Below are 22,667 nucleotides of genomic sequence, written 5' to 3'. Positions count from 1 at the left end.
ATATCAGTCCACACTGCAGCAGACAGTTGCATTATAGTGTCAAGCTTGTACAACAGTTTACTCAAGCAAGGAAATAAAACCGTCACATGGTGCAGATTAAAAGCAAACTATGGCCAATAGCTAATGAAACCTGGGAAAGGTGACAGCCTGATGCAAAGCATGAACAAAACCCATCAACTAAGTATGGTGTGTGTATACATTCTAGGAAGCCTGCATTTGTTCAATGTGGATGGAGATGAAGATGCAACTGGAAGGTCCAAATGCCTCACGTTGATAAAACTGGCCTGGATAATAATGCTAAGCCACCATTAAGCGGCCTATAGCTTACTAGGATCAAGCAAATGTGCTAGTGCATGCTGCTCAAATCACACCTCCACCACCTCCTCCCTCTTGCCACATCAGGAGGGGCAGCGTACAGCAGATGTAAAACGCAATATAGAAAAATAAGCCAATAAATAAAACAAAATGAAACAAGGCTGTGCACAATACACTTGAAAATACTATAAAAATTCCAGCACCGTATACAATAAAATATTCAATTAAAAGCTAGAGAAAAGAGGTGAGTATTCAAACATTTCTTAAAATCTGAACCAATGCAGCCAACCACATAATGGGGTATTGGGGTTTTTTTGGGGGGGGGGGAGCTGGTGGTGGGGAATTTCATAAATCAGGAGCCTATCTCTGAGAGGACCCAAACTCTATTGCCTATCAGCTTTAACTGTTAAAAGATATTGAGTATGCATGCTTACTTTGCAAATTTAAAATACGTTGGTAGACCATGGGGCCTTACATAAAAAAATCAGCAACACAGGTCATGCAAGACTAAAGTACACCTGTTTATGTTCCAAACATTATTTTTGCAGAGCTGGATATTACAAGGGAAATGTGGGGTTCCTAAACCTGTGTTAACCCTCCCAGTGCTAAGGTGGAGGCTGGGAGAATTGACTGGTGTGAGAGGCTGCTTATTCTTTACCCTTAACTGTCCCCTGAAATTTTTCCTTTCTTTGTTGATGAGTTAAGCACCTCTCCCACCCATCTACTGACCTCCTGCCAGAACGGAAGTGTTAGTAGAATTCATTCCCACAAGATGTAATGATGGCCACTGTCCAGATTCCCACCCCGAAACGCACAAGCAGATTCTCTTATTTGTAAGTAAAAAAAGAGAACCTTATTCAGGCAGCCAACAGTACAGACTCAGTAGCAGACAAAGTTTTCAGGAATCAGTGTTCAGGAGCAGGGCATGTTTGGAACAGGGCAGAAGCGACAAAGACGTTCCAACATGTTACCCTGTCCCTCCCACCAAGACTTTAAAGATGACGTGTGTACTCGTTTGCCTTCTGGGAATGTTGAGATTGCAAACATGCACACTCCATCAGGGAAGATGGGTCTGCTTCCATCTGCAAAGGGGTCACCTGGTTCTAGGTGACAAGCCTGCACCCCCCCTGTTCAGACAACTGTTCAATTGCTACCACTTCCTTTCCCTCAAATAAACCTGAGATTATTTCTTTGAAATAATGCTAGTTTGAGAGCTGTACTGACTTGTGCCTCTGATTTATCTAAAGCACAGATGTAATATGGGAAGAAGTGGCAGTGTTTCTCATACAGCACAATAAAGATGACTCCAGATTGAGCTCACCTGGAGGAGCACCACCACTAATAATGTCAACTCAAAACTAATGAATCATACCTTCTCTTTCAAGCCATAAGGCTGACAATACACAGAAAACACTTTGGCCATTCTCATCTTTAAAGGACTGGATACTTTACCTAAATAAGCAATAAAGACAGTTGTTTCTTAGGAGTTGTTTAGGCAGAGCTTGGCTTTCTGGAATTACTTGCAATTCATATTTTTTGTGAGTTAAACCTTTCCCTAGAGGGTGTGTTCTGAAAAAAACACGGCCTGTCTGCAAAATATGGCAAGTACCAAACAATGAGGGGATGTAATTCTGGCAGCAGGGTAATGCTTAGGAAGTACGTACTCAAATCCTGTTACCACCTAAGGGTGAGGGCAGAGGGTAGGAAGGGAGTTACAAATGTACCTCCCATCCTTTGGGAGTGCAGCATAAATCCTCTGTTCCGAGTGCCTGGTTCAGTTACACAGAATAGCTTTTGAATCTGTGTATAACAGGGAGGAAAATCTCCCTCTTATTCACTCACTAATTCCTCTTCTGTTGTTGAGTCACCACTGTTGATAGGATAATGTTACTTACAGCCAGAGAAATTGGCAGTGCAAAAGTGAAATGCATACACTTAGAAGCATCTTAGTTCTCGGCACAAGCTCAGAGTGTATCAGTTAATGCAAATAAAACTTTGATTTGACATTTATCATCTTCATTCAGCCCTTTTGGTTTCTGAGAAGGCAGCTTTCCTTTGCAAGCAGTGTCATGGTAGCAGTAAATTAGCTTTTGTTTTAGGAAATGATGTTTTTAAAACAGTGTATTGGGAAACTAAACTGTGGAGCAGATTCTTGTAGTTGTGTCTATGTATTGTCTGCAGTGATTTGAAAAGAAAAGAAAGATAATATACGGTATCTAGTCATCTGGTATACAAGTAAAATCTAAGGTGGCTGAATCACTTTCCTCAGGCCCATGTATGTATATTATTTTTTCATTGCTTGTTGATGCCATGGGCTACAAACAATCTTTGGAAACATCAGTTTCATTTATATTTATTAGGTGAGATACAGACTAAGTTAAAGGTAAAGGTAAAGGTACCCCTGCCCGTACGGGCCAGTCTTGACAGACTCTGGGGTTGTGCGCCCATCTCACTTAAGAGGCCAGGGGCCAGCGCTGTCCGGAGACACTTCCGGGTCACGTGGCCAGCGTGACATCACTGCTCTGGCAAGCCAGAGCCGCACACGGAAACACCGTTTACCTTCCCGCTGGTAAGCGGTCCCTATTTATCTACTTGCACCCGGAGGTGCTTTCGAACTGCTAGGTTGGCAGGCGCTGGGACCGAGCAGCGGGAGCGCACCCCGCCGCAGGGATTCGAACCGCCGACCTTTCGATCGGCAAGTCCTAGGCACTGAGGCTTTAACCCACAGCGCCACCTGCGTCCCTACAGACTAAGTTAGTTGTATTTAATTCCCCTTGAAATTGTGGAGTTTAAGATAACCTAGACTAGCTTTTTGCACTGATTTCAGTTGCATGTGTATAACTAGCTTAAAGGTAAAGGTGAAGGACCCCTGACAGTTATGTTCAGTCACAAACGACTCTGGGGTTGCAGCACTCATCTCGCTTTACTGGCCGAGGGAGCCAATGTTTGTCCGCAGGTCATGTAGCCAGCATGACTAAGCCGCTTCTGGAGAAGCCAGAGCAGCGCACGGAAACGCCATTTACCTTCCTGCTGGAGCGGTACCTATTTATTTACTTGCACTGACATGCTTTCTAACTACTAGGTTGGCAGGAGCTGGGACCGAACAACAGGAGCTCACCCCGTCGCAGGTACTGAAATTGCCGACCTTCCGACCAGCAAGCCCTAGGCTCAGTGGTTTACAGAACAGCACCACCCGTGTCCCATGTAACTAGCTTAGGAAGCTGCAAACATACCCCTGCTTACCCGAGAGTAAGAACCACTGTATTCAATAGAGCTTCCTTCTGAGTAGACATGGTTAGCATTGAACTGTAAGTCTAGCTCCAACACTCAAAAATGTATCTGCAGTTCTTCAACAACAAAAAAGACACTTTAAAACATAATAATTGTACAATTTCCTCTGCAGTTTCATCTGTGCTTTCCCTTCAGTGTTGTAGGCCTCATCAGACAAAAGATATCAAATGTAACAAAAAGAGCAAATATGCAGTATGTAACTTGAAAAAGAAAGGAACAGCAAGTCTTTAAAAAACAGGATCCCATGGTTTAAATCTGCAGGATCTTTTTGGTTACAAATTGCCCCACTGATAGCTTGGTGTGAAACACTGTATAGTAACTTTCTTGATTATTACTCTAAACAATGGGATTGGGCCACTTATAAATAACTAATTTGACTTTAGCTGCACGATTCTTGCTGAGGTTGCATTGCCATGGAGATGATCTGGCTTAGATGGTCTGAACAGTAAATATTTTTAAATGATCGAACTATCCTGGCCTTAACTCTTGAAATCTTTATTCTCCCTAGGAAAAGAGAGCTCCTTAAACCTTCTTGGCCTTAAAGTAGGGTTGCCATATTTTAAAAAGTGAACTTTGGACAAACTCCAAAAAGAAAAAAGTTTTTGAGCTTCTTCTTCTTCTTCTTCTTCTTCTTTTTTAAGGACACTGACATACATGGTTTCCCCAGACATTTTTACCAATTTTCAGAAATTCTGCCTGGACACTATTTTTGATGAACAAATCGCGGATATGCCCAGGAAATTCCGGATGTATGGCAGCCCTGTATGACTTTTGGTTCAACGCAGCTTGGCATTCATGGTCGTACTTCTGCAGTGTGAATTAATGAGAGAATCGAGGATTATAAATAAACATACATACATAAGTAGTAATATCTATATATGGTGAAGGAGCTGCTATGAGACTAATCAGGGTTTTTCAAAGCTCTTTGTATGATTCATTTTTAACATGTTTCACACTGACAGTTGCATACTTTCCTCTGTCAAGGGATTATGTTCTTCCTCTTACATTTCCTCATCCCACTCCCTTCTAGGCTAATTTACTGCAGCACAAACAGGTTGAAATTCCCTTTAGATCCCACTGCTATTTTTTCAACAACAAGACAAATCGGCATAAAACCCACAACTTCCATAGGGGAAGTTGTGTAGGGTGTTAGGGAAATACAGGGAAGTTTAAACCATTTTTTTTTCACTGTGGTGTCTTCAAGGTTAAATTCTGTTTACTCCTGGCCCATAAGATGGAAAGTCTAAAAGGAGAGGAATGTTTCTTACTGCAATAGCATTAAATGCACATAAACTTTTGGAATTGCCTTGAGCAAGCCATGAAATATTTATAACTCTGCAAACCATTTGTAGCCATAAACAAAAATGTGGCCGTGTGAAATGTATTCATATTTTCCAACATTTCTTTTATAAACTAAAACAAACAAACAAAACAAAAACAGTATAACTATCTCAGTTAATTTATTGAAATCATTCAGTCCAAAAATTCAAAATGATAGAGACATTGCATCAGTATGCCTTCACTTGTCAGAATTGTGGAGTGAATTGGTGATTTAGATGTCATCTGGTCAAATCACCATTGAGACAGAAGACCCACTACTACAGTGTCTCAGATAGGTAACCACTGTCATGATTGTTGCTTCAGTTTATATTCCATTTTTCTTCATGGCAATATCCATGGGGTTATCATATGACCTATGGTTGTCATACACACAAATGTTGTATCTGTGTTCAGGAGGCAAGGGGAATGCTTGTAAGCCCTATTCAGTGGCAGAACTTGGTGTCTCAAATTTCAATGGTGTGGTGCCAAAATTTGGCATCCCTGCTTCTCACCTTCCATTCTACACCATAGCTGTGGGGGCCCCAAAGACCCATGGGCAAGACCCTAAACCTGTCTTCTTCCCAACATCTCTCTGTGTGGTGCAGTCTCCAGTCTTCCCCATGTTGAGTGGGGGCTTGCACTTGCACGAATATGAGTGGAGCACAGTCAAGGACCCTCCTTTATCAGGCCAGTGACCCTGATTGTGCACAGTTCTATTCACATTCAAGGAATTGTGAGTACAAGTCCCCTGCAAACCTACTCCACCCAAACTGGGGAAAGTTGGGGACTGAGCAAGAGGTATATTGCATAGGTATATTGGGGATGGGGCTTGCATTCACACCCCTGCCTCTTGTTCACCCAGCATGTTCAAGTAAATGCTTGAAAGGATCTAATATTGTGATGCAGGTTAGGTTGGGACATAAACCCCCTTTCAGACATTGAGCCACAGTAAAATGAACATGCACAGAGGAGGCAATGGCACTGCTGTAGCAGGCTCCTCCCTGTCCTATGCTCATAAGATGTTCGTAGTGAAGCCACCATGTGGTTTAGCATGAGCTGTTTGCTCTCAAAATAAATAGATCCTCCCACCATTAGCGAAATGACAAAAATAGTAAATTCCATGCCCAGATGAGGCTAAATGGAAATTTTGTTATTTGACTAGACAAATGAATTTGAGACTGTAATTAAATGGTTTCTGAGGTTTCTTGGTCATTACTGTCACAGCACAAACTTCTTAAAAAGCTTCACTGCATGATTTCATTAGAGATCAGTTGTATGTGTGAGTGAGTGGGTTATCCTACAGTATGCAAGAACGGCTCTAAGAATGTGCAGATATATAGCCAGTTATCTCTAAATCACAAATGAAAATGAAAACAAATCAAAGTAAACAAAAAGAAAAACTTTATTAGTTCCCACTTTAAGATTGGTCTTTTTTTGCTATTCAGTGCATAGGAGGATATAGAACCTTGTAAGCTCTTGCCCTTCACTGAGTCAAAAAGTATTCACATTGGTGATTCTGTTCTGATTAATGTTTGAGTTTCTAGAGGACAGAATTTCTTATGGCAGTGGTAAATAAGAACGTAAGTAATATTCTGTGCTTCCTGCAGGTGCAGAACAGCACTTTTTCTTGTACAGGCTTGAGTAGATAGTATGGGCGGCCCAACAAAAGCAATTTCTTGCCACTTCAATCTTTTTTTTAAAGTTGTGATGAATAGTCTAAATTAATTGTTCTCCAAGAAAGAATCTGCTTGATGAACAAACACTTTCACAAGATGTCTTCCTTAAAGACAATAATAGCTACTTAGGTTTACATGATACACGTCCATTATGCATAGCTCCTGGCATCAATCCCATCACTGAGATGTCAACAAATGAAGGTTGCAAAATCTCTGGTATTAAAGTATAAACATACTTTTGAAAGGATTCTTTATTCTGAAAGTATTTGTGTTAAAATTCATTCATAAACAGAATTCTGTTAGTGGCATTTATGGTGCTTACAAGAAAGTTCCTTAATGTTTTGATATTGTAATAAAACACATTTGGATCTTGTAGTGCTCTATGACTATTAAAAGCACCATAATAATCTGAAGGGCACCCTTACACTTACAAATATTATTTTTATTTGCGTAGCTGAAGCCATTACAGTTATACGTGAATATGCTTACATGTCTCAATAAAAGTGATTTTAAATAGTTGGATCAAAGCCTCAGCAGTCACAGACACATTTTATATATTTATTGAAAATGGAAACTAAAGTACTGTATTGCCTTGGTTCTATCGAAGGATGAGTCTTACTCTTAATGAAAATCAGGACCATCGACAACACAACTGCATTAAAAAAGGAAGGGTTTGTAAAAATAACAGTTATGTGAATATCATTTTGATTATGTCTTTTCAGAATGAGGGTTGGTTTTTGTGTGTATGTGTGTTTGGTAGAGTATCCAGTTTATGCAGCTTTCTCCTATAAGCTGGTCCTATTTGGCCTGGATCCAAATGCACTGTTTTGCATTCACTGGATGGTATGATTCCCCCACTGACCCTAGATGGTGAAGAATTTGCTCCCTTATGTGTTTGACAACAAGGTCCATTTGAAATTCTTTTCGAGAGCCAAATGCAGGGCTGTTTAATACTAAGCATATTTTTATCAATGTCTATATTTATTTTTCCCAGGAATGCATGTGCTGGTCCAAAAGCCACCCACATCCTTCTTTCATGCAGAGCATATATGCACTTGCAGCCTCTCCCAAGGAACAAAATGAGAGAAAGAAAAGCCAAGCTTTGTTTGCCAGCTAAAACTGCCTTCCAACTCTTTGGAATTTCTTAAGCATTTGTTCCTCCTCCTTACCATGATTAAAATTGCATCCAGCCTTGCTAAAAAGAAGGCTGCTCAGCAGATCCTTTAAGCCAAAGCTTTGCTTTAAGAAATAAAGAAATAGCTTAACTTTTAGACCTTTCCATATGAAAACTCCTCCCCCAACTTTCCTCTTAGCATTTCTAGTACTAATGCAATACTAGGTGTTTTCTATTAGTTCCTCATGAAGCAAGGGTGGGGGAAATCTTGCTAAAGATGGATAACTGTATTTATGCTGGGAATAAATAAAAGCACTCAATCTTTGCCACTTTCTTTTCAAAAATGTGATGATCAACTTTAGTGTTAAAGAGGGGGGAGATACAGCCTTAAAAACTCTTTTAAAAAGTAAGGCTTGCCATATGGTGGGGATTGCAGCAAGCTTTGTTAATATCTGCCACTTTTAAAACAACATGGAAGGAGTACATTAGTGAATTTCTGAGCTTCATTGATGTAGTAGGCCAGTACAGTGGTACCTCGGGTTACATACCCTTCAGGTTACAGACTCCGCTAACCCAGAAATAGTACCTCGGGTTAAGAACTTTGCTTCAGGATGAGAACAGAAATCGGGCTCCGGCGGCACGGCAGCAGTGGGAGGCCCCATTGGCTAAAGTGGTGCTTCAGGTTAAGAACAGTTTCAGGTTAAGAACAGACCTCCGGAACGAATTAAGTACTTAACCCGAGGTACCACTGTACTCAACATCTAAAGGTTTTTTCTTTTTTTTAAAAAAAAAATTAAATAAAACTGAAAAATCACAAAACATATTATTTCACATACGTCTTATGCAATAGGTGCCCATGACTCTTTTGCAACCAAGTTCTACATCTGGCATTGCAATAAATCAATATATTCCAACAACAAATCCTGCTGTTTGAGTTATGCAACAGAGGGTTTTAGGAGTGCCAATGATTAAACCGTATAGAAATGTAGTAAACAAAACAAATATTTGTAATAGGATGATTTCCATGACCAAATAGAAGGCTGGACTTGTAAGATATAGTGAGGCTTCTCCAAAGTCTTTTCATTCAGTCTTAAAAAGATAACATCTTTGTATTTTAACGTTTTACAATTTAAAGCAAATCAGACACGCAAGGACTTCATATAGGCATGGATGCCTGCTAGCATTCATACTCTGTGTGGATGGGTCATGTTCCATCATATTGCCTGATTTGATCTCTGTAGCTTGTCTTTCACTGGGAACACACAGTCCCATGTGGCTTTTAGACTGTGAATTTGTGATTCAAGTTTGGCTATTGTTTCCTCTGTTCCCACAGTTCCTTTTGGAAAGACATCTACTCCCATGATTTAGGAAGGATGCAGGAAGGATATGGCTACTGAATGATTGCATAAGTGATGCAGAGAACATGAAATGTAGGGTTCAAAGAGCAATGATGGCATCTAGAATTTTTTTCAGTTCATTCTGGAATCATAAGTGCAAAGAATTATTTTAGCTTGGGGGAGAGTTGCCTGTTAAGGGGAGAAGATTATAATGGAAATTGATCTTGAGTTGGTAGGTCATATTGCTATTGTATTTTTACTTACGCTGCATAATCACTGTACGAGATGTTATGCAAATAAGGGTCCTGCCACAAGGAGCTTTCAGTCTGAATTTTCACAGTGAGGGAGGGAGTGATGATAGAGACAGGGTAAGAACCAGGGACACACATGCATTTCCAAGGCACCCAGGCTTCACTGTACAGTAATTAGGAATATAGGATTTTTCCTATCCTTTGTTGTTCCTGTAGTTCATTCCTCCTGCCGGGCCACGCCTCCTTGATTCTGGTTTAATTTGAAAAATGTCCAAGCTTAATTTTGGAATTGGAGCATGCAAAGTCTACCCCAGCTTCTAGTTCTCTTGCATTTTTCTCCATTCTGTGTTACAGATGTGCTTGTACACTTGGATAAAGCATTATGGAGGGACGGGACGGGACATTTTTGATGTGATTGTATGCAAGACTACATTAATATTCTTTTCATGCAGTATTTTACTGATGCAGCCATATGGCTGGAGGGGAACATGTCAGCTGTCTGGTCCAACACCCTGCTCAGTGCAGGAATATGTGTTAATAAATATCACAAAATAATATTAATACAGTTGTATGTACAATCACATTAATGTTTGTGGTATTTAATCAATGTGCACAACAGCACTTGTTCTCTTGTACTTGTTACATACTTTTAAAAAGCAATTTGAATGTTATGTGCACCAAGATTTTTCTTGTGATAAACAAAACTATGAATAATTCCTGATATACCAGTTCTACTTCAGTAATACAACTGGATGAATCAAATTCAGAAATCCAAAGAGAAATTAAGGTGAAGAGCATTTTGGAGAGTGTGGGAACTGGAGATTTTAAATATGTTAACCAGCACTTTGAATTGGGTCCAAGATAAACCAAGAGGCAAGGGTTATAAAGTAGTGGTTTGCTCTAAATATGGGTTGTTGTCGGCACCCTGATCACAATATCTTGCACCAGTTGTAGTCTCTAAAGATAGCCGACAATAGATATACATGCCCATCTTCCTTAATAGATCTTGTTGGTTTTCCAGACCAACACTTACCACTCAGCTGTATTGTGCAAACTAATTGCCAGTTTTGAAAAGGGCAATAGCTTTGAATAACCTAGGAGCAAAACAGGTAATAAAACAATTTCATCAAATGCTGTAACTGTTCTATAAAACATTATTTCTGACAACAACAACTTATTATTTATTATTTGTACCCCACCCATCTGGCTGGGTTTCCCCAGCCACTCTGGGCGGCTTCCAACAAAGACCAAAAATACACTAAAATGTCACACATTAAAAACTTCCCTGAACAGGGCTGCCTTCAGATGTCTTTGACATCTGATGGGAGGGCGTTCCACAGGGCAGGCGCCACTACCGAGAAGGCCCTTTGCCTGGTTCCCTGTAGCTTTGCTTCTTGCAGTGAGGGAACCGCCAGAAAGCCCTTGGCGCTGGACCTCAGCATCCGGGCAGAACAATGGGGGTGGAGACGCTCCTTCAGGTAAATTGGGCCAAGGCCGTTTAGGGCTTTAAAGGTCAACACCAACACCTTGAATTGTGCTCGGAAACATACTGGGAGCCAACTTAGGGCATTTTCACAAATGGCATTGCAATCGCCCACTCTTGTAGACAGAATAAAGTTCCCCATTGGTTAAAATGCACAATTAATTTTAAAGTGTCTCGTGTTCACTTTTTATTCTGCATTTATCATCATTTAGAGTTAATACACTGCTAATCATAATGTGCTCTTAGCACTTCTAACACACTTAGGTTGATAAGTTTACATCAAGAGTTAGCTTGGCCTAAATTTGTCCCCGTTATCTTCTAACACTAACTTAATTTGGATCATGAGTACACTTACTCTGCATGTGTTTTGAAAATGCAGTCTGTAGAAATGAATGGCTATGCAAATAAAGATCCAGTACTACTAGCTCTTAAAACGTGGGTTGTATTTGTCATGATACAAAAGGAAAGGGTTGTGGGCATGTATTGTAAACTTTATTTTGCTCATTCCATATTTTGCCAGCACCTAACATCTGTATTCATTTTCTGGGGTCTCCTAATGGATTACTTTCATCTGCTTTGTTCCAAGAGTAATACTCAATTTCCTGAATTTATAGGTTGCAATAAAATCCATCCGTAAGGACAAAATTAAGGATGAACAAGATATGGTTCACATCAGACGGGAGATTGAGATCATGTCATCTCTCAGCCATCCTCATATCATCACTATATATGAAGGTTAGTGACTGGTATTCTTTTCATCATCTGTACCATTTACTCATTCAGTTCTAAATTTCTTAAATCCTTTTACATCAGGGGTTCTCTATAACCTTTTTCCCTACCTACTTGTAAGAAAATGTGCTTATTTGTTTAATATCATAAAAGTTCATTGTACACAAATAATAATGTAGTTAAAAATCTTTTCCATTCCACTGTGTTGATATGGTCGATATATACCAGTCGTTATGGTGTTTGGGAACCTGTAGGAAGAAAATCAAGTGCTCATTTTGCTTCTCTACCTGAGGAGGTGGGGGGCTAGGTTAATAGGATCTTTTTCCCAGCTCCACCACCAGGACGTTCCATTCAAAAGCATTCCATTCCATTACTGTTGCATTTCCATTTTGTCAGATTACTCTGGCAAAAGTGTAATAGGTAGTTGTCATGGAAGCATCTTGTCACTATATAGCTGGCAGATGAACTGTGATGCAAAACCTGGCACTGGTTACGTATTCACTGTCCCATAAATAAATGAGGTGATCTCACTCTGGATTATTGTTATGCATTTTGAGTTTTTAGTTTGTGTTTATGTTGTAAACTGCCTCGTGAACATCAGATGAAGGGTGGTGTACAAATTTCATAAATGATGATGAATATATGATGGTGATTATGAGATTGTAACCAAAATTTTCCTAATGGTTCTTGAGATCACAGAACAAGTTTTCATCTAAGCTGAGCATCCTTTTGAATCAAGATAGCAGACTGAACTTCTCAGAACTGCATTGATTTTTTGATGTCTTAGACTTGAGCAAGTCTGCGGTTGCTAGTATTTAATAAAGAAAAACTGTTATTCATTGCTGACCAGAAATACCATTAAGTGTGAAATAATCTGCTAGTTTTAGATGCAGATTGAGAAGAAAGGCCACCATGAAGTTTCTCTTTAATCAAATGTGGTGCACTAAGGAGGGAATTGGCATGTCTTTGGGCCTCTGTGGAGGTATACTTTTGTGACTCAGCCACACTGATGAATAATGGGAAAGGGGCATATTTTAACCTGCAATTAAAACTTTACCTATTAAGTAAATCAGTTAAAACTCATACAGCCTTAATGGAAACCCTATTCTGACAGCTGATGCCAATAATTTAAACAAGGAATTGCTTGGAATCATGTTGCAGTATCACATATTGAGTTGTTCAAATACATGTTCTGTTAGTTGAAAGGAGATGAATATCTGACTTTTTTATTAAATAAAATCTTAATAGGATTTCTAAACAGGGAAAGGGAGGACTTCTGCGCCAGCACAAGGGTTGCAAATGGAGCACATTTTTCTGAATGTAGACTGGAACTACCCAAACACACACACACAGCACTGCAACTGTGTGTCTCTCCCGTGCAGTTAAACTACTGAACAATCTGAACCTATGCAGAGTTGGGCATGGCCAATCTTACTGATTTCAGTGGTGTGCATAACAACATAGGAAATGGCTGTACATTTAAAGATAAGCAAAAATAAAACAACACATGTCGAAGAAACCCTTTCCTCACCACCTTAATTATTAGTCCAGGAGCAGAAAATATGGTTGTACAGCTGTACAGAAGTACAGCTTTCTTCTTACACAGTGAGTGAGTTTTGTCATATATTTCATTATTTTCAAAATATAGCAGCCTCAGCTCCTCTTGAATTCTTAAGCAGCATTATTTCCTTTAAACATTTGAAGCAATACTATAACCTTTTTGCATTGATTCATCAGCCAGTAGTTTATTCTAGAGAGAGCTTTTATGTAACCCTTGCATCAGGAATGGAGAAACTGACCCTCCAGCTGTTTGACTCCCATTCCCATCAGTCCTAAACTGTATGAACAATGGCCAGGGATGATGGGAGACAGGACCCATTAACATCTGGAAGGCCAAAGGTTCCCCACCCTTGTTTTAGAAGGCATTGGGTGGAGATGAAGAATCTAAGGCCCTTCAGGTACTACTGGACTTCAACTCCCAGGTTGAAGGTTGGTTCTGCGTCTGGAAACATTGAAGACTACTGGTTAATGGATGTATCGAGACTTCCTGGTGTGAGCACTATTTTTTGCTGTAAGGTTTTTATATAAAGATTCCAGACACTTGCTTTCCTTAAACAGGATCCATGTTTGGGTACCCTTTTGACCTTGTTTGGCTAAAGGTGATTAACCTCTGCATTTGTCAACTCAATGTCAATACAAACCACCCGTTTTCAATGGTGGCCAAAATCCACATGTATGTAAACAGGCTTTCTTGTTTCAGAATTGCTTTTGTAACTTGATCAGAATGAATTTATCTCCTGGATTATCTGCAAGAGGCAGATCCGCAGTTCGGAATCAGGAGAAATTCCATCCTCTCCACAGGACTCTAATTGGCAGCCTTTTGACTGCAGCTGGGAGGGAAGTTCTTTCAAGTAATTTTTTAAGGACTGAGTAGATTAAGCTGACTTTTCCAGAAGTGTTCTGATTTTCAGAACATAAATTTTAACTTAAAAAGCAAAGCTCTTTTTACCTTTTACCCCCTGAAATCCCTATGTTCAAGAGTCAACTTTTTTTGAGCGGAAACATTATTCTGTGGATATGCTAACCTCAGGAACATGTCCCATCTGGCAGCACTTTATATAAGTTTAAAACCTGAAAACAAATCTAGCCTGAAGTTCCTTATCCCTACACAGCCATACTAGCAGTTAGAATCCTTTCAGCCCTGGAAATGTCCTTCTTAGGTCCATTGTATGATGGCTGTGTGAAAAATAAATGTTTAAAGAAGCTAATATGTGCTAAATAGTACAGCAGAAATGAATTCAAATGTAAATGAATGAATGAATTAATTTATTACGGTCATAGACCAGAAAAAACAACAACGATAGTTTACAAGGGGAGTAATGGTGTCAATTAAAAATTGTAAAATTATACATAAAAGCAATACACATATGCACACACACACACACACACGCACACACGCACTACAATGTATGTATAGACTTAAAAAATGAGGGGGCTTGTCCAGGGGTCAAGTCTTTTACTTTTTTACAGCAAAAGAGTAAATGCAAGAGTGTAAGCCAGATTTGGCAAAGACCAAATCTGGAAGTAATCTGTAAGTCTCAAAGCATGGTCTGAAACCATTTGGTGCAGCAACCTTGCTAGAGTTTAAGCTCAGATCAATGCCTGGAGAAGAATAAGCAATGTCTGCCGTGAGCTCTATGTACATTGTCTTGGGATCCACACTGGAAGAAAGCTGGGATACTAATTAACACATTGAAATTGTTGGGATTGAATTTAAGGTAAAGGTAAAGGTACCCCTGCCCGTGCGGGCCAGTCTTGACAGACTCTGGGGTTGTGCGCCCATCTCACTCAAGAGGCCAGGGGCCAGCGCTGTCCGGAGACACTTCCGGGTCACGTGGCCAGCGTGACATCGCTGCTCTGGCGAGCCAGAGCCGCACACGGAAACGCCATTTACCTTCCCGCTGGTAAGCGGTCCCTATTTATCTACTTGCACCCGGAGGTGCTTTCGAACTGCTAGGTTGGCAGGCGCTGGGACCGAGCAGCGGGAGCGCACCCCGCCGCAGGGATTCGAACCGCCGACCTTTCGATCGGCAAGTCCTAGGCGCTGAGGCTTTAACCCACAGCGCCACCTGCGTCCCTCTGGGGATTGAATTTATTTCATTTCTAAAGCTTATTGACAACGTTTTGCTAAGATGTTCCCAAAGCAGTTCATAATATGATAATACCAACAACACCAACCATTAAAACAAAATACAACTAAAAGCCATAAAATAACAATACCGCAATGCAAGCAATTACAACCGCCAGAGCAAGCCAGCCAGAATCTCCAAAGTGCTGAATGAAAAGAAACGTGTTGATTAGGCAATGGAAGTCCCTCAGTGGTGTTGCCATTCATTCTCAGGGAGCACATTCTAGAGTATGGGCATGATAATAAAAAATGCCCTGTCTTTGGTCCCAATACAGCATGCAAAATGCAACAAATGGGACTGCAAGAAGCACACAAGACACCCTTTCCCCCCAGAGCAGGTTGATATGGGGAGAGGCACTCCGTTAAATACCTAGGTCCTAAGTTCTTCAGGGCTTGGTATGTTAATACTAACAACTTAAATTGGGCATGGTAACATAGGCAGCCAGTACACATAATGTAAAACCAGTGTAAGATGGCTCTGCACTGGAGGACTCCTTCATACCCTGGGCTGGCATTCTAGACTAGCTGCAGTTTCTTTACCATCTTCAAGGGTAGCCCTCCATAGAGTGCAGTGACTGATATCACTGATCTCCAAACTCTATGATTACCATACCCAGTGGCTTAGATGTCAAATAACAATGGGGGCAACATGGCGGGACCCTGCAGCATTACTGCCAGGGAACTGAGCAGAAGTCACACGGTCCTGCTCTGTGGGGACAGTTGTCCAGGTACTCAGTGGGGCTGAGATGTAGATCATTTAACAGACTGAAGACTACTTCGCATAATTGGAACGTACGTATAAAGTACCGGACTCGTTAATTTATATGGGGATGGAGAACGTAATTCTTTCTATTGCCATTCTATATTTTAAAAACGAAAAAAACCATATACCATTCCACTCTGAATGCCCATGGTTTGATGCAGAAGTGTCTTTTCTCTAACTGACTAAAATGTGTATATAAAAACAGCAAAGATGTGGAAACTTTTGACAGTGCCCTCGGTGTATTCAATGCAGAATGCCAATTGTTTGATTTTGTTAGCAACACCACCTAACTACAGTTATCTAACCCACTTCCTTTTTATTTCAGCCTTTGGCTTTAACTATATTATTTCCATTGTTTACATTTGATAACACCCAAGATTATAATATAGATTTTCCTAGAGGCTAGTGATTAGGAATTGAAGTAATATAAACTAAACTAACCTCCAGAGTCTCACGCTCCATAGTCCTTGACTTCCTTGCATTCAATATACTTTAACACCTAAATAATACTTGCTTGTTGTAAGGAGGCCAGGCTATGAAAGGGGGGTGGGACTAGCACAACACACAGCTAACACAAAAGAATTTGTGTTCTTTTCTAAATATATTTTTTATGTTATACACTGTGACCCAGCATGGGCCTCCTAGAGCTAGGCCCCATTCACATATTTCTCTTGCTTCAGGAATCTCTGAAATAAGCAGTATAACAGAATGCAGAAGGTATCTTTTCTATTACCCAGACAGGATCTTGGTAATGAATGGGATCCATCATTAATTATTAATTCAAAATATTTGCAGCACTAGCCAAACTAATCACTGGAACATTCCCAACTGCCTTTTTTGGGGGGGGGCGGTGGGAGGCAGGAAAATCCATACAACCCAGTACAGTATTCTGCATTTAGTTGAGGCAGTCTCTGACTCTCAAAGCAAGGAGTATATCCTTTCTGGCCACAATTAAGGATTTAGAATAGCCACACTGTAGCTCAAGTATCCTCAGATTTAGTGGGGTGGACTTCACATGCAATGCAATTTTAATAGCTTCCAGCTTAAATCCAGTAAACTGGATTATATAATTGGGTAAACTGGCAAAGATCATGCTAGTACAAAAAAGTGTGTTTGTGTGTTGTGCTTGATTTGGTTGGCTAAATATGACCATTCTCATTTCCCCCCCAAAATTATGCTTTGGATAGTATGTGTTAACATATAGTATGGATTTGGATAGTATGTGTTAACAGGGAAAATATTTGTCTGTGTGTCTTTAACTTAATACTCCTGCAATTTAATCACTTTTTATGTCAGTGTAATTTAAAGCAAAGGGACGTGGGTGGCGCTGTGGTCTAAACTACAGAGCCTAGGGCTTGCCGATCAGAAGGTCGGCGGTTTGAATCCCCACAACGGGGTGAGCTCCTGTTGTTCGGTCCCAGCTCCTGTGAACCTAGCAGTTCGAAAGCATGTCAAAGTGCAAGTAGATAAATAGGTACCACTCTGGCGGGAAGGTAAACAGCGTTTCCGTGCGCTGCTCTGGTTCGCCAGAAGCGGCTTAGTCATGCTGGCCACATGACCCGGAAGCTGTACGCCGGCTCCCTCGGCCAATAAAGCGAGATGAGTGCCGCCACGACTGGACCTAACAGTCGGGGTCCCTTTACCTTTACCTTTAATTTAAAGCAAAGGCCTAGAAACGCTTTCCACTTAGATCTGAGTAGATGGCATACAACTGATTTTAGATCTCATGAATGGTTTTCCATTATTCAGATGTATTTTTTTTATAAAAAATGTTCTTTAAACTGAATAGTTTTCAGATGATTTTATTGAATGAGAAGGTTATTCTATCATCTGTCCCTAAAATTAAAGACCAACTCACTTGCTGCCCTGATTTGGCTGACCTTTAATAAAAGACCACTTTGTATCATTGCAAAGGTACTTCTGTCTGCTGCTGTAAGGAGGGTAATAAAAATACCACTTTATGGAAAGACACCAGATGGAAGGAATGTCAACATACTGGAACTAATTTAGGAGATTGCTCTGATATAGAGCAAAGGCATGAGGAGAATTCAGATGGTTCCAATGTGAAGAGATTGGCTGCCTCTCTTAAAACAACAAACTAAAATTCTTATCCTGGGGTTACATGTAAACGGAAAGCATTCAGTCCTCAAGGTGGATGTCGGTTTAGAAAAATACCGTACAACTACAGCTTTTATTCTCAATTTAGGATTCCAGAAACAGAAATAAAGTGGGACATGGGAATAGTTTTACTCCCATTTTAAACATATACAAACAAACAGTTGTAAAAAATCCTAGCCAGTGTGTAAAAGATGTAGCCAAAATAATGTATAGCTTTTTTATTTGTTTTTCTTAGCCCGTGCTTGTCCCATCAGTATACACATACTGTTTCTACCTTTTCACTTATAAACTCTATTTTCAGCTTGCCTCACGTTTTTAAGAGGAAAATTATGCCTCATTGGATGCAGTGAAATTCCAAAGTTCTGAACAAGAAGAGCAAGTCTTTGTACTAGCAAGGTTTCCTTCGAAGTTTGGAGCTCCGAATAGAAGCTGAACTCATCATTTCAAGCCTTCTAAATATAGCTGACAAAATGCATTCAGGAGTTATGATAGTACAAGGAGATGTGATGGAGAATAATGGATTGAGAGGTTACAAAATGTACTTTGGTTCAGACACATCTTTGGTAATGAGCATGGAAATTCTTCCCCAGTTTTACATTCTTTATCCTATAATAAAATCCCAAGTCAAAACCACCTGGTCACAAACATGATTTTTTAAAAAAATAAAAAAAAATACCAATATCAGAATAAACAAACACATTTGCTCTTAGAATTAAGGGGAGGAAGTTAATACATTGATTGTTTGAACATAAAACACTTTCATCAAGTTGTATAAAGACTTAACTTTCTACTGGAAAGCATCATGGCATTGAAATGTACATATACACACTCCGCAGGGAAACTGCATACAGAGCTGAAGGTTCCTGCTTTAAGCCCCAGTGGAAAAAAACACATATTTCTAGGGAGAAGACGTTCCAGACATGACCTAATAGCACACCTTCCTATGCAATCTTGTCCAATAGTGAACCCCCTGGAGGAGAAGTAGTCTCTAGGGGTCTCGTAGAGATTTTAGTCAGAACTAACAGGATCCTATAGGGAAAAGTGTGATCAGACTCTTTCAGTTGAGCAGGTTCATAGCACCTTTTCTGAATAACATGTTGTGCATCCTAGTTGCTGACTCCCAGTTGTGGAATGGTTTAGGGTAGTTTTACTTTGTCTGGCATTTCCATCTTAGCAAACAAAAAAGCGGGAGAAAGCCAAGCAGCCGTTCCTCATTAAATTTGTTTCTGTGAGCAAGGTGGTGGCAGCAACTGTACAGAACTACTTTAGAAACTGTCCCAGCTTTCAAATTACCTGCATTAGAATGGCAGGTCATAAATCAAATGTAGTAAAAATATAGAGGGAAATAAGCATTCCAAATAATTATACTGAAGCAATTAGTCTATCATCAGCTTAAATATTAGGTCTTAAAAGGGCATAGCATTTATTTATCTCATAATTATTTGGAATAAATAATACTGTGTCTAAACAAATGCATGTAAGTGTTAGGAGAATACCAGAACATCTCTCAGTGTAGTGTTATAAATTACAGTATAGCATTATAGGAACATTGCAGTGATATCTCATATTTTATGGAACAAATGTTTAGCATGATGAAAGCCCTTCTCTAGGTACTTCTAGATCTGTTGAGAGACTATAGCTGTGTGATACAACACTTGCTTTGCATGTTGAAAAAAATAAGTTAAATCAGGGGTAGCACCAATTAAAGTATTTCAAGTAGCAGGGCCAGCTCTGCCAGAAATCTTGGAATGCTGTTGTCAGTCAACGTAGATAGTATCTGCATATATGTACAGTGCCTAGTATATTCTTATATAGTATTGGAGCATTTGCATCTTGGAGTAATTAATTCACTCCAGTAAAATAAAAAGAATGTAAACTTCAGTGGCAACAAAGATTTCAGCGTGTGGCCCCAATCCATTTAGTGTGTTCTGTTAATGTCAGCTGAACTACTGTACTGTATAGTGACTAAAGTAAAGGTCAAGGGACCGTTGACCATTAGGTCCAGTCGTGGCCGACTCTGGGGTTGTGGCGCTCATCTCGCCTTATTGGCCGAGGGAGCTGGCGTACACCTTCCAGGTCATGTGGCCAGCATGACTAAGCCACTTCTGGTGAACCAGAGCAGCGCACAGGAACGCCGTTTACCTTCCCGCCGGAGTGGTACCTATTTATCTACTTGCACTTTCACGTGCTTTCGAACTGCTAGGTTGGCAGGAGCAAGGACCGAGCAACGGGAGCTCACCCCGTCACGGGGATTCGAACCACCGACCTTCTGATCGGCAAGTCCTCAGCTCTGTGGTTTAACCCACAGTGCCACCTGCGTCCCCTGTACAGTGACTAAATTGTGGCTAATGTGGTGTTCTAGATCTAGAAGGTGATATACTTTTTCTGTGCTTTTGCAATTTTGTTAAAAACTGTGCCCTAGTCATTTTTGTCAGTAAGGACTGGAGTAGGGTGATAAAATTACTTTAGCCTATCAATTTTGATGTTGCAGTCTAATCCGTCCATAGCCACCTCATATAGCTTCCAAAGTTCATTGTTAATGAGGATGTAATCACTGAAATGAATCAGTGCTTCACAAGCTGTTAGACAATCCTCTAGTCAGCAGCCAGTGTTTATCTGTCTGCTTCCTAATGCGCGCGCGCGCACACACACACACACACACACACACACAGAATTTTACTGAACATTGTAATGGGGCAGGAAAAAACTGCAATCCTTTGTCTTTTACAAGTGTGAAGAGACATATGCCAAAGCCCATGAAGCTACAGGCTCATTGTTGAGAACTTTTTGTTTCACATTCTTTAAATGTTCATTGGCGGAGCCTTCCTGCAGTTGTCATGAAGCTGTGCACTGGTTGTATCACTAATTCTATCACTTTAGGATTATTACATTTAGCATGGAAGAACTGCCCAGTGCAACCTTGGTTCAAGGAGATGTCTCTGTATATTGTATGAATCAATAAGAAATCTTTGAAGAAGTAAACAGTCTTTTCTTTTTGCCATGGAACAATGTTTCCCATGTACCCGATGAATTGAGAACAGAGAAGAAAAAGTATTCTATGGCAGCTAAAGCAATTCAAAATGGATCAGAGTAAGACCGTCTGAGATTGCTTATTTTATCAGGCTAAACAGTATATTGAGACTGATGGACATTTGTTGGGGATTGAAACCGGGAAAAGGGTGGGTGGAGCCTGGGAATCCAAAGGGTATATAATTATAATTTGTTCTGTTTTTATTTGATTCTGCTATTTGTATGGAAATTGGGAAAGTCGTGGAAGGGAAATTTTGGTCGACTTTAGGAAAAATATTTAAGAAATGAATAATGAGGTATAAGTATTGATGTTGAAGTTTGGATAAGTCAAAACTGTTTTTTAAAGTGGTCTAAATTAAATGAAAATAAGGTTTGCAAAATAAATTGAAGAAATGGAAGAAAGAAGAAAAGTAAAATAACATGTTAGAATAAATTATTAAATTAAAGTGGAGAAATAAGTTAAGGACTTGCTGAGCTGATAATTTAAATTGGAATACAAGAAGGGGAGGTGTGAGGAGGTCTGAGAAAAAAGTTAAAAGAAAATAAGTAATTGAAATTTTATGTGTTTTTAATTGTTTTTAAGTTTTGGATTTTTGCATTTTTGTTTTTTTTGTCTATTTTTGTTTTTGTGTGGTTTTTGAAAATGCTAATAAATATTCATTAAAAAAAAAGAGATTGCTTATTTATATGGGGAATTTATACACCCCCCTTCAGACAAAAGTCTGTTGGAGTAGCTAGCATAAATTTAAGCTAGTAAACCAACAAAGAAACATCATAATCAGTCACATATAAATAAAACGGGAGCTGCAGAAAGCAGTAAAAGCCAGATTATAACAGTATGTAAAAACTCAGAAATGAAAGGTTCTTTTCAAGAAATGTCTTTAATTATTCTCAGTTATTATGTGATCTTCCACCAAGTACATTTCAAGTGTTATGCATTACCCACAAAAACCCATTATTTTGAAATTTGCCTTTTTCCGCTCTAGGAATGCATCAGCAATCAATCAATGTCTTGCATGTATGGACTACATGCCTGTGCTTGTACTACTTAGGTTTTCCCCTGTTGCAACAGCATGACCAAGTAAAGATGGGGTAGTTTGAATTTGTAGTTGACCTATGTTAAATAACTCATTTGCTGCTCTCAGTTGGAAATCCCGGTATTTGACTGTACCAGACCACGTTCAAACACTGGAAGTACATTAAATATTATACGGATAGTTCACTATATTCCTCTAACCCTTCTGGAACCAATGCATCGTTGCCTTGGATAAATAACAATCAGTTTCTTCCGTCTTCCTGGTAACTGGGTCTACATTGTTTTCTTGCTTCCTCTCTCCCAGGTAAAAGGATAATTGATTGAAGAAAGTGTATGTGATTTGTGTGAGGGAGAGTGCATGCGCAGAAGTTCCAGCTGCCACAATACAGCACTATTTTTCTAGCAAAATCAGTGCAAAGCAACCCTTATTGCCAAACCCAGGTTCAAAGGGCAGTGAAAGGCACCCCAGGGTAGCAACATGGAAGGAACTGGTCTGAAGCAGATGGGAATTCAGCA

General features: G+C 39.9%; 1 protein-coding gene across 1 annotated transcript in view; it reads left to right on the top strand.

The window, feature by feature from the left end:
• NUAK1 (NUAK family kinase 1) overlaps window positions 1-22,667 on the top strand; it is a 49,130-nt gene that overhangs the window by 12,965 nt on the left and 13,498 nt on the right. Inside the window, exon 2 of the mRNA XM_083700282.1 lies at window positions 11,402-11,522. Within this exon, the coding sequence (XP_083556408.1) occupies window positions 11,402-11,522 (121 nt within the window). The remainder of the gene's footprint in view (window positions 1-11,401; window positions 11,523-22,667) is intronic.

This window comes from Podarcis gaigeae (assembly GCF_964106915.1).
Source record: "Podarcis gaigeae genome assembly, chromosome: 10".
In the NCBI taxonomy this organism is placed as follows: domain Eukaryota; kingdom Metazoa; phylum Chordata; class Lepidosauria; order Squamata; family Lacertidae; genus Podarcis; species Podarcis gaigeae.
This window is presented reverse-complemented; position numbering and strand designations above follow the sequence as displayed.